The sequence below is a fragment of the Lytechinus variegatus genome, chromosome 7 (assembly GCF_018143015.1).
Source record: "Lytechinus variegatus isolate NC3 chromosome 7, Lvar_3.0, whole genome shotgun sequence".
In the NCBI taxonomy this organism is placed as follows: Eukaryota; Metazoa; Echinodermata; class Echinoidea; order Temnopleuroida; family Toxopneustidae; genus Lytechinus; species Lytechinus variegatus.
In genome coordinates, this window is record NC_054746.1 from 814782 (window position 1) to 833323 (window position 18542).

General features: G+C 36.7%; 1 protein-coding gene across 1 annotated transcript; it reads left to right on the forward strand.

Moving 5' to 3' along the window:
• Positions 1-6380, forward strand: LOC121418153. The gene is made up of 4 exons (XM_041611871.1): positions 1-1016; positions 2471-2642; positions 3046-3373; positions 4785-6380. Exons 1-4 carry the CDS (start codon positions 592-594, stop codon positions 5462-5464), a joined length of 1605 nt encoding a protein of 534 aa, XP_041467805.1. The 5' UTR covers positions 1-591; the 3' UTR covers positions 5465-6380.
• The last annotated feature ends 12162 nt before the right edge of the window (positions 6381-18542 follow it).

The window sequence follows — 18542 nt, forward strand, 5'->3', positions numbered from 1 at the left end:
GTGGGTAGAAGCTACTTTAGAGAGTGAGCCCTCGGTGTCGTACTATAATCATCGTTGTCAGTGCACATAAATACTTAGAGAGATAAATAGAAAATACGAACAATGCCTATCTTAGGATATAATCGATGATGCATTCAGAAGATACTTCTTAAGTGTACGCACCGTTGGTTCAACGAGAAAGGAGACTCTCGAGATAATTGAACAATTCTTTGGTCATCTATTGTGTTCGGGATGCATCTGGTGTCAGGTCGAGCACTGTTTGTATTTTTGACAACATAACGGGACTAGTGTATTTTTAAACGCGATCGTAACTTCTTGCACAAGTTTAAAGGATTGTAAACGTCTCGTTGGACGGGGCCGAGTCTTGAACTTGGTCATTCAGTGCATTTCAATTCATTTTAAACATGACTATTGGATATTGTTTGATTGATTTATCGATGACCAATAAACAAACAGGAGTTGTGTTGCTGTTTTTAAAATGCACCTTTTTGTATAGTCCTACTTCATTTTAACAACTTTAATCCTTGATAAATCATACAGTAAAAACTTGGAACATAGAAGGATTTTAACATCCGGAAACAATTGATCAAGATGACGACCGAAAACATAAAAAATGCTGAACCTGTTGCTGGAGAAGAAACATCAGAGAACAATCCCTCAAGATGGGCAACGCCGAAATCTATTCTTCGAAAGCAAGCAACTCGACTGACCATCATCGAAGAACCAACCGATATCGTGTCTATAGATGATAACGAGTCAACAGCATCAACGTCCGAATCGAACTGCTTTGCTTGCAGCTTCTCTTGGACGGACCTAGACCGTATTCAGAAGAGATTCCTGATTCAAGGAGTGATGGTGCGAGTCATTCTTTTGGCCCATAGTTTCTTTATCTTCTATGCTGCATTGGCACACATCCATGTGGCGGCTTACATCTGTATTTGCATCGTGTACGCAGCAATCTCTACTACCGAGGGAATAATCATGTACAAAATACGTGGCTTTTCACAAAAGAAATGGTAAGCAATTTAATAGATATCGGCAATCATTTCAATGTTGCCATGTGTATTGATCAAAATGATACAATCCATCAATGATTATGGATTCTCCTTGCATTATAAGCTAAATATTTTACGAACCATTCTCTTATGGATGATTTCGAAATGACATTGAATTTTTATTCCATATTTTGTCAAGAGAAAGAATCAGCACTTCTGAGTGTGCCTCGAAGTAAATAATTGACACAAAATGCCACAATATATCATGTTATCTTTTCCATATACAACTGAAGGCGACAATAACATACTTGTCGAAACATCATGTTTGTATTGTCCATTTCAGGACCAAACATGAAAAGAATACATGGTTTCCTTGAGCCAGGCATTTGATAGCGTTAACCGTTTTCATATGATCAAAATTATTTCAAATTATAGTATCCCACATGAAGTAATACGAGCAATCGATGTAGATCCACTTTCCTTTTTTCAAAGTGTAGATGGACCTACTGAACAGTTTGTGACAACTTCTGGAATTCTTCAGGATGACACTTTGGCACCATATGTACTTTTAATTGTTGTAGATTACATTCGAAGATATTCACTAGATTATGTACTAACAAATGGAATGGACATCAAACCTATCTCTACAAGTAGGGACCAATACAAATATCTAAAATCATTGGCTAATGCTCTTTTAAAGGCCCAGTTTGAAGGAGGCACAAGAACTGCTTCTTGCAGTAGAGGATGCAGCTGCAAAGTTTGGCCTCTACTTGGATTCCCCCAAAACCGAGTACATTACATTTAATGAAGTTTATGATCATGCATCAACACTGTCAAAGGAAGAGGCAAAGCTTAAAGAATTGGATGATTTTAAGTATTTAGGTTCATATGCAACTCAAGAAAAGACTTTCTATCGAGAAAAGCTCTTGCGTGGAATGCTTGTAATAAACTGCATTTGATTTGAAAATCAAATGTTTCTGTCCATAAGACTGTTGAAAGCATGTGTAGAAAGTATACCTTTGTATGGTTCAGAAACATGGACAATCAAAAAGTCCTTAAAGATAGACTAGATGGCACATATACTCGACTTTTGATGAGGGTACAAAATATTAGTTGGAGCTCACAAAACAAAGGATGAAATTCATGGAGATCTTCCACCTATCTTCATTACAGTAATTAAACGTAGTGTGAGATTTGCTGGTCACTGTTTCCGTAGTGAGAAAGAAGTAATTTCTGATGTACATTTGTTGCGCCTCCCTAATAAAACGAGAGGATGGAGTCCTTTAAATTTTCGTTGATAGTGTAGAGATACAAGTAGTTTGTTGCATGGTTTACCAACTATCATGTCAGATCGTGAGACCTGACGTATCATTGTCGATTCATTCTCAGATGCGTCCGATTTGTAGTGAAGTATAGTAATACTAATGTCCAACATCTTCCTTAACCAATCATCTTTTCTTTGAACATCACTACAGGATCTGCACATCAACAGCTCTCTATACGATAAGCGTGATTCCTGCCATCTGGACTATCCACATCACGATGCTGAAAAAGAGAGAAAGAGAAGGATACGATTCATGCTTGCAGAATTACAACTCATGTTATAGCCATCCAGTCTACGATCAACAGATTCATAATGACACGACAGTAAGGTTTAAAGAAATTAAAGGGGTCTTGGTAAAAGAATAATCATGAAAACTGATCATTGTTGTGTTCTCGAGGATTGAGAAGACCCAGGTAGATAATAAAAAAAATATCAAATTCTGTGACCGGAATATCATAATAATAAATTCTCTACTGGGTAGAATAATAATATTGTAAAACATGTAGTATTTTGAATAAAATTATGATAGTACTTCTGATACCTGTTCAATCTTATTTTGAAGGTGTATAATTATTTGCATCTCACTGTTGCCTTTATACCATACAACAAGCAAGAAAGAAGGAAACTCTTTGCTGTGACATATTTGAGAGCCTTCCAAAAGCTTGAAATTTGGCTAAAACGTATATGACATCATATTGAATAAACTTCTCGCACTGTTTTCCTCAGATGCCATTCGTGGCCAAGACATACAGGGAGTACGAGCGCCTCACAACGGTAGTAGAATATTCCGTAGTCTTTGTACTCATCTTCTGCCGATGGCTCCTGCCACGGGACAACTTCACACGCGAAAAGGTGGCCCAACTCCTTCTTGTCTTGGTTGGGGCGGGTGAAGACATCGTCGAGTTCGTTGCCGTCATCATCACCAATGGTCACTTCGGGTGCAGCAGGGCCATCACGGTGATTGTCCTACTGCTGTGGAGTATAGCCGTTTTCCAATTCAGCATTGCTATTCCGGAGAAGAGGAACAGGGTTCATGATGAGAAGCGGGAAAACGGTAAGGTCGAACGAATCCGCCAGATAATGAATATCCATGAAAATCGTAACATGAATACAATGAGTGGTAATTAATGTTTTAAAGGACAAGCCCATCCCAACAAAAAGTTGATTTGAGTAAAAAGAGAAAAATCTAACTAGCATAACACTGAACAATTTTCTCATGATCGTGATGATAATAATACACAGATTATTTTAAAGCGCGCTTTATAGTCATGTTTCAAATCACTAAGCGCTAAGAGAAAAGAAGATAGAAGTAAGAATATTCAAGTCATTTAGGGTTGTGACAAGAAAAATATGAAAGTCATAACATCGTTATGACAATTAATTAGGAATGCGATATAGAAATAATAATGCACAACTTGAATACAAAGGGTCGATATGCTGCATGTAATGCAAAAAGCAGATAGTATAGTATACACGATTTCCCGAATGAAAGCTCATCGATTTTATACAAAAAAATGAGGTGATGATATTTATATCTTAAAGCTTTATTCGTTTATCCACATACCTAAATTATATTTTGATCGATATTCAAGAAGCAGTACAGGGGAAGGCGGGGTAAGTTGTGACACTTTTTGCATGTTAGAATTGATATGATTAATGATCTTGTAGAAATAAGTACCCGGCCTTAAAATATAATTCTTCTGAAATATTTTTCACCTATATATAACTCTCTACCCCCCACACTAAAAGTCACTGTCACCTTTGAAAAATAGATGTAATCTGGGGTAAAAAAAAAACGATGTACATGTAAAAAATGTATCGGGGAAGAACCAGCATGCCAATTTTTTTATTGAAAGTCTTTTAACTCGCTAATTCTCTATAAATACCAACATCCTCTAAAAGGAAAAGAACAGTCATGTAAATTTGCTCCTTTCTGCCTCCATATCGATGACTTTTTAAGGTTTGTTTCTTTTTATATACATTACCATAAGAATTACCATTGCTCAACTTGCCCCATGTTCGTTTGCTCAACTTACCCCAGTCCTAACTTAATGCGATAATTTCACATCCACACATTTCTTATGCATCCATCATTTAAAAAACTACGACAAAAACGAAGATCCATACCTGGACTAACAGTGTTGTTCTTATGTCTTTATCATATTTAAAGACGTGTGCGTGTAAAAAGCACTTCTCTATTTTACACCCTTTTTTACTTTTTTTGGCTGAAATTTGTATTTTTCCCTCTTAAAAAAGTTCTTCTTGTTTCAAAGTTGAAAAATGTGGTGGGGTTAGGGGTTATGCAATGGGTCATCAATACATGGCACCACCACAATGTCTGACTCATTCATTATTAGCCTAGGGGTGGTGGCTCAACTTGCCCCTATGCTCAACTTAACAACGCCTTCCCCGAGTTAGATTCATAATTTTGATATTCTTGTTTTCTTTTAAATATTCACAAACAGCTATCCTTAATGTATGGGTAGATGCTGTCAACCAGCTTCTCGCAAAGCGACGTGAGACTGTCGGTGATGTATCCCTTTACGTTGCAAAGAAAGAGGCCAGACCACTCAGTCGGATGATGCAACGTCGAAAGACAGCACCCAACATCCGCCAGAATGACTGGGTCCAATCGACAGAGTTCAGAGAGGCGATAATATCCATCACGATACAGGATGGACCATTCTTGGTGTTTCGGCTGATCATAATCGCAATACTTCGCGATGAAGCATCCTCAGTGTACTTTTACGCCTTGAAGAACCTGACAGTTATCCTGCTTCAGATATACCGCGTTTACGCCATGCTAGTGGAGTTCAGGCAACGGAAGCGAGGCAGCCTCTTTGTAGCCAACACTGACGGAAATGACGTGGAGAATAACAATATCGAGATGGCTGACGGTACCAGTTTGGTGTCCGAAAGTTTGACGATGAACGAAAAAGCGTTTACGTATGCTGTTGACGAAGAAATGAAAAGAAAATTCGGCGACGATTCATCGAGTCGGGCAGATGTTCATGCCGAAAATCAGAAAAGCGATGGGGACAATCTCAACGGGCCCAATGGGAGTCCAGTGAGGGCGCCAAACAGGGTGCCAATGTCCAGTGAAGCAGATATAAGAATAAGACGACAGAGCATGCTATCAAATTAATTTTTTAGCAGAAGCTACACAAATCTTCTTAAAATTATACACTTATGACATTAATCAATAATGTGTCAGACATTCCACGAAATCGACCGAGAATATATTGCGAGAATTGTTATTCTGATTTGCGAAATGTTCCTCAAGGTCTCTCTTTGCATGGGGCAAGAATCTCTGATAGGAGCTACAAAAATCTATTTTAAGTCACGTAATTTATTCAAACGTCACTGGATACGATGCATGGTGGCCCATGATTTCACCGAATTATAATTACAAATTAATGTGACCTTCTTTTGATGAGCAATGATTTTTTGAAAGCCAGTGTTTGTTTGACCCTAGGAATTGTATTCTCTCCCAATTCATGTGGTAGTACAATAAAAATAGTTCCAGTATGTATTTATCTTGAATAAAATCAACAACTGTCAATTGTTTGAAAATGCTTGTGATTAAGTGTAAAATATATTCTTAACAAAACAAACCTCTTCACGTGTCTCTGACTTTCAAAAACAAAGTCCATAATGAATGGATTTGAACAGACTTTTGAATAATATAATGAAAATCTTTCATTCAAACAAAGAATTTCCTAAGACAGACAGTAAGTCTGAATACTATCTTTTCTTAAACTCTTTCTATTACTTTTGTTTATAAATAAAGGAGGGAAGCTCTATTAGTTGTTTTTTTTAGAATATTCACTTCCCACTTATTGCGGAAAATTGTATCATCAGTGATCCTATTCCCAAGAAGTCTGGAGCTCTTTTCCCCTTCAAAAGTAGCATCTTTTCATTTCTGTAAGTTAAGGCTAGTGAAGGGCAAGTATTCAAATTCTAATATGAAATATTGCTAAATAATTATTGGGACGTCATTAATGCATAACATTTGGTAAAACACCGCTCAAGTAGAAAATAAACCAACGCAATTTTATGTGACAGAGCGTGACCTGATGAACGTTTCATGAAAAAACTTGTCGGATATTTTACCCAATAAGCCCTGTTTTATCAGACAACTTTTATTGATTTTGATTGGCGGAGAAGCACTGTTACTTGTGCGAATGTGTTACCACAAATGTGTTGTAAGGGCGGTAAACGGCGTGAGTGTGTGTAAGTTGATGGATGTATCATGCGCGGATGAGTGTAGGATGGGAAAAATAAATAAATTCATGATGCCGTCAAAATGCACTTAAAACCATGCATGGGGAATAAGTAGAGTGGTTGTAATCAAAGTCAGATGGGGAAAAGAGTGAGACAGGGCTTGATGGTGTAATATTTGGCATTCTACCCATGTATGATTATATGGCATCACAGGTCCAGCGCAGGATATTTTGATGCGAGGGGGGGGGGGAACACACCATATTTTCCCTCAATATTGAGTTGACCAGGCCCAGACCTCTCTTTTCATACACCCGTCTTCCTATTTTCCATTCTGTAATTCTGCGATAGCATATACCGGGAGGCCGCCTATGCTACTCTAGACTCCCCCTATTTCCCATACACAGCTTTGCTCTTCTGGTCTAAAATGAATGGCGTAATCACACTTTATTTTACTCTATTATTAAATGTTGTAGTAAATAAAATTCAAAATCACTTAAAATTAAAATGACGGATATGCCCACTCACAAAAAATGTTTCATTTGCCCTTTCAAAATACAAATAATTTCGATTTTCGTTTTGATTTTTAAGGAAAAAAAGTGGATTCAGTGAGAGAAGTGTAGCATTTGATAGATCGTTCCATACCAAATTTGACTGCGGAAGTTACCGACCGATCGTTAAACACTATAATCACGTAATTGCTGACATGTCGATTATAGTTTGATACAATACCAACATGCAGCGCGTGGATAAATCGGACAGTAAGATATTAGTAAAACATTACCGCTTCTGACGGGGAATTGGCCTTTCATGAATATAAAGGAGGGATTAAATATGAACGAGGTTGAGGTATACTTTCCCAACAGACCTTAAATATCCGATAAGAAGGGTGAAATCGCAAGAAGGAACTGAAATTACATATATGTATATATATATACATATGTATATATATATATATATATATTATATATATATATATATATATATATATATATATATATAAATATATATATATATATATATAATATATATATATATATATATATATATATTATATATATATATATATATATATATATATATATATATATATATACATATATATATAAATGAAGGTCCTGCGTCGGTTGTGTTGTATAAAGCAAAATACAAGGTGAATAAAACAACCGTAGATAGAAAAGTTGATATACGTGTATATATATATATATATATATATATGTGTGTGTGTGTGTGTGTGTGTGTGTGGGTGTGTGAGGGTGTGTGTGCGGGTGTGCGCGTGAGTGTGTAAGCACCTTTATATTTTGCCTGCTGTATGATAGCGGCGTTGCCATAATATTAAAGGGATGAATGGATACACATATACTAAACAATGCCTCCAATTAACAAAAAATCTGTAACTGCTTGATAATAATCCCTACAAGTCATTAACTGTAACATCATTCCTCAACTGAAAAATTCATTACTTTGAAAACAAGAATGATTAAAATATCACACTCATACGAAGCGGCGTACATTAAACTCCCTTTGGGCGACAGTTTTATGTTATAATGAAAGGAACAATTTTGAGGTGCCACCGGAGTAAAGTAGGCCTAATGCTTCTTCCCCCCATAGCACAAATCCATGAAATATGGCCTACGTGCTTTTTGTAACTCCCTCTTTTAACCGATATCTATCCAATTTGTGGTCTCATCGGCGTTCTGATATTAGGAAGGCACATCCGTCGAGTTCATTAATCGTCCAAATTTCATACTTTAAAACATATTTTTATATCACCACCAATCAGGGGCCCGTTTCATAAAACCTTTTATAATAACAAATTCGTAATAACGATTGAAAGCTACTTAAATCATTCAATCTGATTTGCTTATAGTAAACTTTTTACAGAAATTTCCTAATTGTTACTACAACAATTATTCTTCACGAAACGGGAAACATGAGATAGGTCGAGAAGATGAAAAGATGCATTATGATCTACTGAGCATGCGCATCCCCTGCAGCCGCCGGTATATAGCTTGCATGCTGGGTGCGAGGCAGATGAGCTAAAACAACATTGTTGCATTTTAGGGCGTCAGCTGGCACAGACACAAACCGATTGATCTGAGGAAAATGGTGTCTGAGGCATGCGGGAAATTCATTTCGGAATAATTCACTATATTCGGAATGCAGGGAGATACAAATAAATAAAAAACTTTTAAAACGCATTTGTTCTGGATATGGATTTGTCGAACGGATATTGCAGATTGAAGATAAACATGCTTCTGAAGTTTTGATTTAATTTCAAGAAGAAAAATTGTTTCGAAACACTGCAAAGACTACTGATCATGATGAGTTGGTGAAATGCAAGGCATGCATCTGGATCATAATAGTCTCACAGACCCATCAGAGATTTTAAATGTTTATTTGCATGTATCGTAAAAGCAGAATATTGCATTTGATTTAAAGTTTTTTTTCAGTATTTGGGTGTTCATCAAAACGCTGGACCAAGAGGAGTTTCATCATTGATACAATTTGAATCAAGATGGATAACTTGGACACTGACGATAACACTCAGGCTGTAAGTTTTGATGACGATGAGTTATATCGGAGGAGAAGGCTGGCAAATGGTACTCATATCGTTAGCGAGGAATCCGGATACGCCTCGCCAGAACCAAACCACTACCAGCACCCAAGCAGTGAAATCACTGGAACCTCGAAACAACAGATCAGCAGGCGATTTGCCAGATGGCGCCAAAAAAGAAACATGTGCTCCATGAAACTCCAGCGCGCAATACGCGCTTCTATTGTACGCGCCGCGTTCCTTTTCCACGGACTGGCTGCGATATTTTGCGTGGTTTTTACGTCACAGAACTCCTATTACTGGTTCCTTGCAATAGGTTTCGTCTTTCTTGCCATGGAGATGGTTCTGACGTATTCTTTCAACGAAGATGGAGAATGGAAATGGTAAGTGTATTGCTGTAGGATGAGCAAATTACTTAGAAATTATTCGCGATAAGGGTAAATATGGAGGTGTAGTCGAAATGAGATGCACTTTGTTGTAAGTTAAAGGGCGATTCAGTTATTTCGTTTTTTTCTGTCTCTTTTTTTCCTGTTATTTTTGTGTCCCGTACGACAGCATTATGACATGTTTTTTTTTAATTTCAATTGTAGAGGTAATGTAATAGAATCAAGTTAAATCTTGGAAGTTTCGTCCTTCTCATGGTAGTGCTTAAGGATTACCATGGAAATAATCAAACAAGTATTTTTATTTTCATGTCAAAAGATGTAAAATGTCCCGTAAGATACAGCATGGAATCGACATGAAATAAAATCAAGATTCAAATTTGAATCCTAAATAATGCACTGGTAATGTCTTTTGGGATAAATTAAAGTGAAATATTAGCAAAATTGCACCCCTTTGTTCTGGTCCTATGACATTTGCTCCGGCGATAATTGCTCCGCTGTAAATTTCACACACTAATGGAAAGGCAAAAATTCAACCCTGGAGCTAAAACTATGCCCTGTCCTAAACCTGACCCTAAATACCTAACATAAACCACATTACAACCCAGTAATCTTATCTTAGACCAAATAAACCCAGAGCAATTGTCGCCGGATCAATTGTCGTGTCTCCTTTGTTCTTGTTTGCGCCCTATCATATGGCCGAAGGGAAGAGGGGGGGGGGGCAAAAGTAAAGAAAGGTAAACAGAGCGCTGCGCGCTACAATTATAAAACAGAATTTTAAATGGACAATATGTTGTATTTTATTCCATGCAGGTTTCATGGTTTTATAGTATTTCCCCAATGCCTTTTAAACCTACATTTGCATTGCATAATTATATACAAGTTATGAATATTATTTTTTTTTTTTTGGGGGGGGGGGCTAATCGATATGTTCTCCCCACCCCAAAATTTAATGGGGCGATCGTCTCCTCCCCCGATCGACGCCTTTGTTAAAAGGAACAACCTTGCACTTTCTTTACTCTGGAAACTTTTGTTCAGGAAAATCGACAGGTTTTTTTTCCTCCAATATGTGAATTAGCAATTGCAGGTGAGAAGTACATTGATTAACATAAAGATGCATATATAGGTGATCCTGCATTGTGGTTGTACCAAGCCCTAGAATAAAAATAATTAGCTCATATTTCTTAGTAAGTTGATGTTTCATTTATAACGGATTTTTTTTTAACTATACAATTCTTAAAGGCCTGGTCACACCGCCCGAGAGTTGTTGGAGCGGTAGGGAAAGAGGGTCGAATTTCGCTCTCAAACTTGAGGAAAAAATCGATAACAAAAATCGAAAAAAAAAAACAATCGAAAGCGAAAATGGTGAACGGTAGCGAGCGATGATGATTTTTTCTCTCCTTGACCATGCCTTAACACTCGTAAAAGGAGACATAATTTAGAATGAAGACTTACCCTTTGTATTGTTTTGCATCTGATAACCTTTACATGCAGTAGCTGAAAAGAGATGAAAGGAAAAATTCATAAAGTAACTTCAAAACATCACATATTAATTAGTCTTTTTTTAACAATGTCACTATCAATTATAGGACATAATATTGTAAAACAATTATCTTACATTGTTATGCTTAACTGGGAGTCATTCGAAACTAATCTGAAGTGAAAACAAACAAACCCCTAATACTGGTAGGTCGTGAAAAAAGAAAAAGATGAGGGAACAAAATGATGTGTATTAAAATATGGCATTAACATTAAGAATACAAGATGAATTATTTGGGTTTTTTTTAAAAACGGTTACAAAATGCCTAGACCGACAATTATGTATTTACAATAGGTAAACTCTTCGCTAGCAGATAAACAATTTAAATTAAGAAGATGTTACTTCAAAACTTGGTTATTGATGTTCCATTAAAGTTAAAGATAAAAAGGAATTGAGGAAAACTGATTTTAAAGATGAAGAGTAATCAAAGATTTGCATTAGTATGTTGCGGGAAGCGAACGATATTTTTGTTTTACAATATACTTTATTAATTTGTGGAGCACGATTGAATAAAAATAAACATTTCAAAGTAGTTTGTTTTAATTTATGTACAGCTATTTGAAATGTAGGATTCCTTTATAATACAGACCAGTCTTATCTCGCCAATGCATCCACCTGTCCGCTATAACCATAGAACTTTTCTTTAAAATAAGAATGACAGAATTTCAAATCGTTAATGCATGTAAATGGCAGTATTAACATTTGATGATTTTCTATGACAATTGCACCGTACTTTCCAAAAGTAAGATGGAATATTTTGAAGAAAAAACACAATTCAACATTTTGCATTTGTTTACCCAAAGAAGAATACGTCTATGGCCTCTACGTGTAATTAATTTCACTAAAAAACATGTGACACTGGACTAAAGTGGCTTCAAATTGTCATGGTAATAATATCGTAATCATGATAATGGAAGGGGGTAAAGTGTATAGACAACTCCCTGGCGCCAAAATGGTAGGCGTGTTTCAAGGAATACCGCTATGAAAAAGTGTCAGCTCTAGCACTGAACTAAATAAAGAAATTAACCAGTTAACGATCCGTGGATTTCTTTTTGTGACTAATTAAAATAATCATTAAGTATTTCGATGAATTGCTCTCGACATTGTTTGGAAAAAACCCAAAATAATCTCATTCAAACAGCTAATTTAGCCATGCTTAAGATGACAATTTGACATTGCTTTCTTCGGATGATACAAATGCTGCTTATTAATTCCACCATGTCCTTTGGATTACAGACAGTAACCTTTCCATAAGCCTTGTCGAATCCAAATCGATGAGCAATAAAGTAGAGACTATATGAAAGATAGCGATATTTGTTACCATCACCTCTACAAAGGTGTTATATCTTTTGTCCCAGACCGACGCCTGTGTTTTTGCATGACGACATGGATCAATATTACAACGAAAGATTCTCATCCGCGATATTAATTTGAAATAGGACTTTTAACCAACTCTGCCATGAACTGGTTTTTACAGAGATAGAAATATGAATAATTTGTTTTACCGACATTTACGAGTTTCATTAAGATGGATGGCATGTACTTGCGAGAACGTGCAGTTAAAGATATATCAATATGCATTTCTCCATACTATGATTGAATTCAAATCGCCCCCTTTCAATATTATTTTAATATTTACAATACAGTATACATTTTAGATGTTCAAATTACATGTAAATTGAAATTGATTGGAATAAAAGAGCAAAGTATTTGTTTGCGCTCCTTTTTTGCAGTGCGTAGCGTGTTAAATTATTTCCCTATGGAGAATAATAGAAAATACGCCGTTTTTGAGGGATTTGCTAAGATATCTCCCAAACGCGTCAACAAGGTGATCTATCAAAACAGAATAGAATAGAGCAGATTCTCACTTTGAACATGATATGATTTTCATTTAATTTTAGTCAAATTAAGTTCTGTCACTTTTGAGGTTTTTGGAACCTTTCTTGATGATTTTGGAAATCCATTTGTACATGAGCCAATGGGCAAGTGCGGGAAACGAAACGTTTGGTGCGACTTCACATTGTTGTAAAAAAATATATACGTCACAATAGACCCTATAAAAAAAAGACATTTTGCAGAAAATGCTGTAGATAACGAATACCTTAGAATGATTTTGATTGGATAAAAAAAACCTCTGTCACTTTTCACATTTGCAAAAGCTTTTGCAATAATTGGTCACTATAGTTTGGCGGGTTCAGCCGATGGTATTGTGTGTACACAGTATACTACACACGCATAGCTAGGCAACGCAGCGCGTGAAGAATTTTGCACGTTTTCATTATTCGTCCAGCGACGACTTGAGTGTATGTTGATAGGACCGTACCATTTTTGACCGGGGGGTGTGCCAATGAATGCAAGTGATCAAGAAGAGTTAAAAAACTGAAGGGAGTGAGAAAACAAGGAAAGTGAGAGGGAAATTTATGAAAACAAGTAATGCGAGGAAAAATGACAAGAAAAGGAGAGAAAGGAGAAGAAGTGAAAACACGCAGCTGAGTGCGCTCACGATATGTAAGTTGAACACCCCTGCACCGCAATGTAGCAGCCCGCCACTATACACGTAGACTGCCTGCACAATGAGAAGACAGCGGCGCGTATTAGTGACTGTGCGTTAAACGTCCCATTTCTATGCCTTATAAGAGGAGCGTTTTTTGTACAGAACAAATTGATATGGTTTGTAGCTTTAAGGCACTCCTGTGATAAATTATGAGTTAAAATGCTGAAATAATTATGTAAAATTTAGAGTGTCTAGGCGTTATTTGAATCAAGGAAAACCAACGTGAAAGCTTAATTTTGATGGTACCTTTTTGAAAAGACCAGTTCGGAGTTACCTCATGGGCAATTTTGGTCAAATGACCTTTCATTTATTTCATTATAATAAGCAGATTTCAAAGCAAGATATTATGTAAGCATGCCTTACATAGCAGGATGCAGAAATTGCATAGACCAGGTGACTAAAATAGCACACAATGAACACTCTATGAAGGTATTTGTTACATTTCTGCTATGAATGCATTACCATGTTGTTATATCAATGTACTTGACCAGTACTTGACAGTCGCTAATGGCGCATTTTTTTTGGTGGATCTAATCTAAAAAAAAAAAAAAACAAATTCAAAAGAATATATAAATAATCAAGACATCAAAGTTTGTACTTATCTCATTAAATATTAAACCGCCATGTCACTTTAGTACAAATTACCTTCTTCTGATCATGCGCAGAATGGACATCCGAACTGGCCTATTGTTAGCACCCAGAAAAGCTCATTTGCGCACATTTGCTAAAAAAGTGAAACGTTGTACTTTATAATGGGCATGGCATTTTACGCGAAAATGTTTCAAATCTCTTCACCCTTATACCATGGTCACATTTGTTCTACGGCGGCCGTACGGCGAGTCGAAAACAGCCGTTTTATCAATTTTGATTCAAACCACCTATATGTAGTTGGACAAAAAATGTTGAAACGGTTGTTTTCGACTCGCCGTACGGCCGCCGTAGAACAAATGTGACCATGGCATTAAGAGTGCATTATGAAGCTAACCTCACCTTCAAAGGTGCATTACGTATTATCCAATCTCTCGAGGTACTGTGAATCTATACCAACCCTTTTTTATCGGTATACGAAGAGTCCAAACCTCATGTTGAAGGTGATAAGGATGATGAACCTTCCTATTTCACATGAATTAGGATTTGACGACAATAAATCAGGCTTGAACTCTAATTTGAATGGCTTTATAATCAGTTCTTCCCTTACTTCAACTCTCTACAGGTTCGTTCCGTCTTCACTCATCTACATGGCTGTAGTGGTGCCGGTGGTGTGGTTCATGGAATTGGGCTCTTTAAAACTTCGTCTGGAAGTCAAAGAGCGTCTCGGTCTCGGCATTGGCTGTCCAACCAGTATCTCATCATTAGAGATCAGTGGGTTTCTATGCCTTAATAACGATTCTTCACCAGCTGCCGACGTTGTCTCGCCCCGCGATGAGGTATGGAATCATTGTAATAGTTCGGTGCAGGATTTTTTGCACTTCGACGCAGAACGCTTTAAAATACACGAAAATCTATTTGAATTGTCCTTCATGACAAAGAGCAACCAAGAAGTCTTTGTCGAATACTGGAGAATCAAAACAGCGGCTTCGTCCTGGACTCAAGACAAACGACGAATCAGCAATGTTTCGTCAGCTCCGAAACTTAAAGGGATGCTCCGGGCTGAAAATATTTATATCTAAATAAATAAAGAAATAAAGTGCAGCAATGAATATCTAATGCATTAAATCAGTTGCCAATCCATTTTTTTCAGTTCTTGGTAGATTTTTATATAAACCCAATTTCACATTATATTGTACAAAAGAACAAGTGAGGATATGTTCTATCCCTTTAAATCGTTTTTTTTTCTTGCTCATAATACGAGGGTGCTGGTTTGCTCATGCTCTTGCGTGGATCGGTTCCATGCCGTATTTAAGTTGCATCGGACGGTCATAGGACAAGTTCTATTATGTACGACACCCGTTATTTTGCTATTAATTGCTCTGCACGACATGGCAACGAAATGACCATGTGATTGTGATTGTGATTTGAACTTTTTTTTTCTTTTTTTTACATTTGATTATTGCCTAAATTGTAGGGTTAGAATGACGCACTGAATTATAATCTGTAGAAGGTCTTTGTAGACTTTATGCTAAGCATGCATGATCAAATTCTATCAAGTTCATCTCTCATTATTTGAATGAATGTTAGAAATCTTGATTCTTGACATAGAATTGAGTTAGGTTGTAATTCAACTGTGTGGACTTCATCAACCGGGATGTATATTTCTTTTTGGTTTCTGAACCATGGTGACCATCATTCCAAAAGGTCATGTCATCGATTTGTTTCGGATCCCGTTCGGATCTGTTTTTGGTTTCTTTTTGTCATTTTGGGGTAGCTGGCCAATATGCCTCATGTAATGTTTTATTGCCGCAAATCAAGCATATTTGCCGTTTTTTTTCTCGTTTATCGCCTCTTTGTGTGACTGTTCATGTGTTACTGTGTGTCCTGTTTTGTCTTATTTTTTGTGTAACCGTTCTTCACATTCTGTTCTACTTTTCTTTCCTTAACTATGGCTGCTAACACCAATGCCCCGTTTCACTACTTGGATAATTGGGACCTTTCGCAATCCTCACCGACGCTAATATTGGGTTCCCCTAACACAAAAGTTAACGCTTAATCATACACTTGATTTTTAAGATTGATTGTACATTATAGTCAATAGAATCAAACGTAGAAAACTGCAGTACAATCAATGCTAAGCTTTGTGTTACAGGGGGGTTACAGGCCCTACAGCTCTGCTTTTCGTGTGCAAAATCCTTTCCCCGCGACACCCGCACCATACATACATGTATATTACGACTGATGGCTGGAGATATTCGAAATGCAGGACCTAAAATAGATTATGACATGGATAAGAAAGTGGTTTTTCAAACAAATCGAGTACATATTGAATGAGGAAAAACTTACTGAATGAAGGCTTAGATATAGGTCATTACAGTCCATCGAATCGATATTGCATTTGATTATTGGTGGATCCCTGGCAATTGATTTCATGGGTCAGATCAACCTCTCTAGCCGAAACCATTTCTGTACACAGCATATACATGTACAATTCGTTTAAAGGGGAAGTTCACCCTGAAGAAAACTTTGTTGGAAAAATAGCAGAAAAAATTATAAAAAAATATTGGTGAAGGTTTGAGGAAAATCCGTTAAAGAGTAAGAAAGTTATTACAGTTCAAAGTTTTGGATTTGTGACGTCATAAACGAGCAGCTGCCCCATTCGTTATGTAATATAAAATGCATGAATTTCAAATTTTGTATGGTTCCTGGTGACTTAATTTTGTTTTCTATTCATGATCGGGTGTGAAATGATTTGTCTATTGATATACAAAAGGTACAGTGAAAACCATTTTCAATTTTCTGAGAAAATGACATTTCATTGATTTTTTTTACCATTCACTATGTAGGAATGCTGCTCGCATATGACGTCACAAATCAAATCATTGAAATTCTAATAACTTTTTAATTATTTGATAAATTTTTCTCAAACCTTCGTCAATATTTTTCATTATTTTTTCTGCTATTTTTACAATATACTTTTTTGTCAGGGTGAACTTTCCCTTTAAGCACGGACCCTATAGGGTCCATGGTTTGAGCTAACGGGTTTCTTTGTTCTATGGTTTACGCCTGCTACACAAACGATATGCCTCTAGCACACGATGTAATGGGCATTATGTTTTACTTTCCCCAGAAATGGGGATTAGATTCAAATTCCGGGGGACCACTTCCATTGATGAGTGGATACCAGGCGCGACCATGGGGTTTCGAAAAGCACCCTAAACAATGGAAGTAAGTCTTTTTCAGATTATGAAAATGCATCTCTTGATAAGTATTTGGATTGTGACACCCTACAAGTATTGGATATGTATCCCTTTTTCAGCATTTTAAACATCGTTTTGACACCCTTATAACGTTACATAGGACTATACGTAACGTACTTGCCCACTCTGTCCCCTTTTATGCGTTGTCGCTCCTGGTATCCACTAATCAATGGAAGTGGGCCCCCCGGGCGGCCTCTCGAGCTCTAGGAGGAGTCAAATGTTGATTTGGAAAGTCGTCCTCAATAGGATATATCGCTGTTACCATAGTAGCAACCAGAATTTTGCACACGAAACGCATATTGAATGTTTCCGCCGCAGATGCGAAACGAAAAAAATATCTCATGTCACACAATATGCATTGCAGGACAGAGTTTTACGGCCATGATGACGGGCCCAAAAAGTCCCTTCCAAAATCAACTACCGTTGTAAATTAGCGTTCGCGTCCTCAAACGAAAGGTCGGGAATGATGAATTATACGACGCTTTTCAGTTTGATTTAGATACCAATTTCAATGAAAATTCTAATAAAGCTTTTCACAATTTCGTTGCCCAATCCATGAACTCCCAAAGCAATAATCTTGATTCTGTCTCCGATCCAAATGATAGTACCTATCAGCATGCATCTTCCTATTATTATTCAGAAAGTCAAGTTGCAAGTAAACATTTAAACAACAGTAAAGATGATTTTTTAATGTTACATTGCAATATTCGCAGTGCCAATAAAAATTTTGATGCTTTGCATTCCCTTTTACTTAATTCGAAACTCAACTGTTCGGTTAAAGGCTTGTCAGAAACCTGGTTTACTTTTGAAACTGATTTAACATTTTTTTTTCACTTCCTGGTTATAATTTGATTACGAATAGTAGGACAGAAAAAAACAGGTGGCGGTATAGCCCAGTCATTTTAGCCCAAATTTTGACCAAACTTGGAACAAATTGCAACAGATTTTTTTATCACAATGCATTTCTGTGAGGTTCCTAGTACAACATACTAAAAGTCCCAAACTTTCCGAATAGGGGAAAGGCATCTAATTTGCATAAATCCAAGATGGCTGCCAAAATTAATTGATATGCCTTATCTTTAATATTTTTTTGTACAGATAATGGAAAAATCTTGAA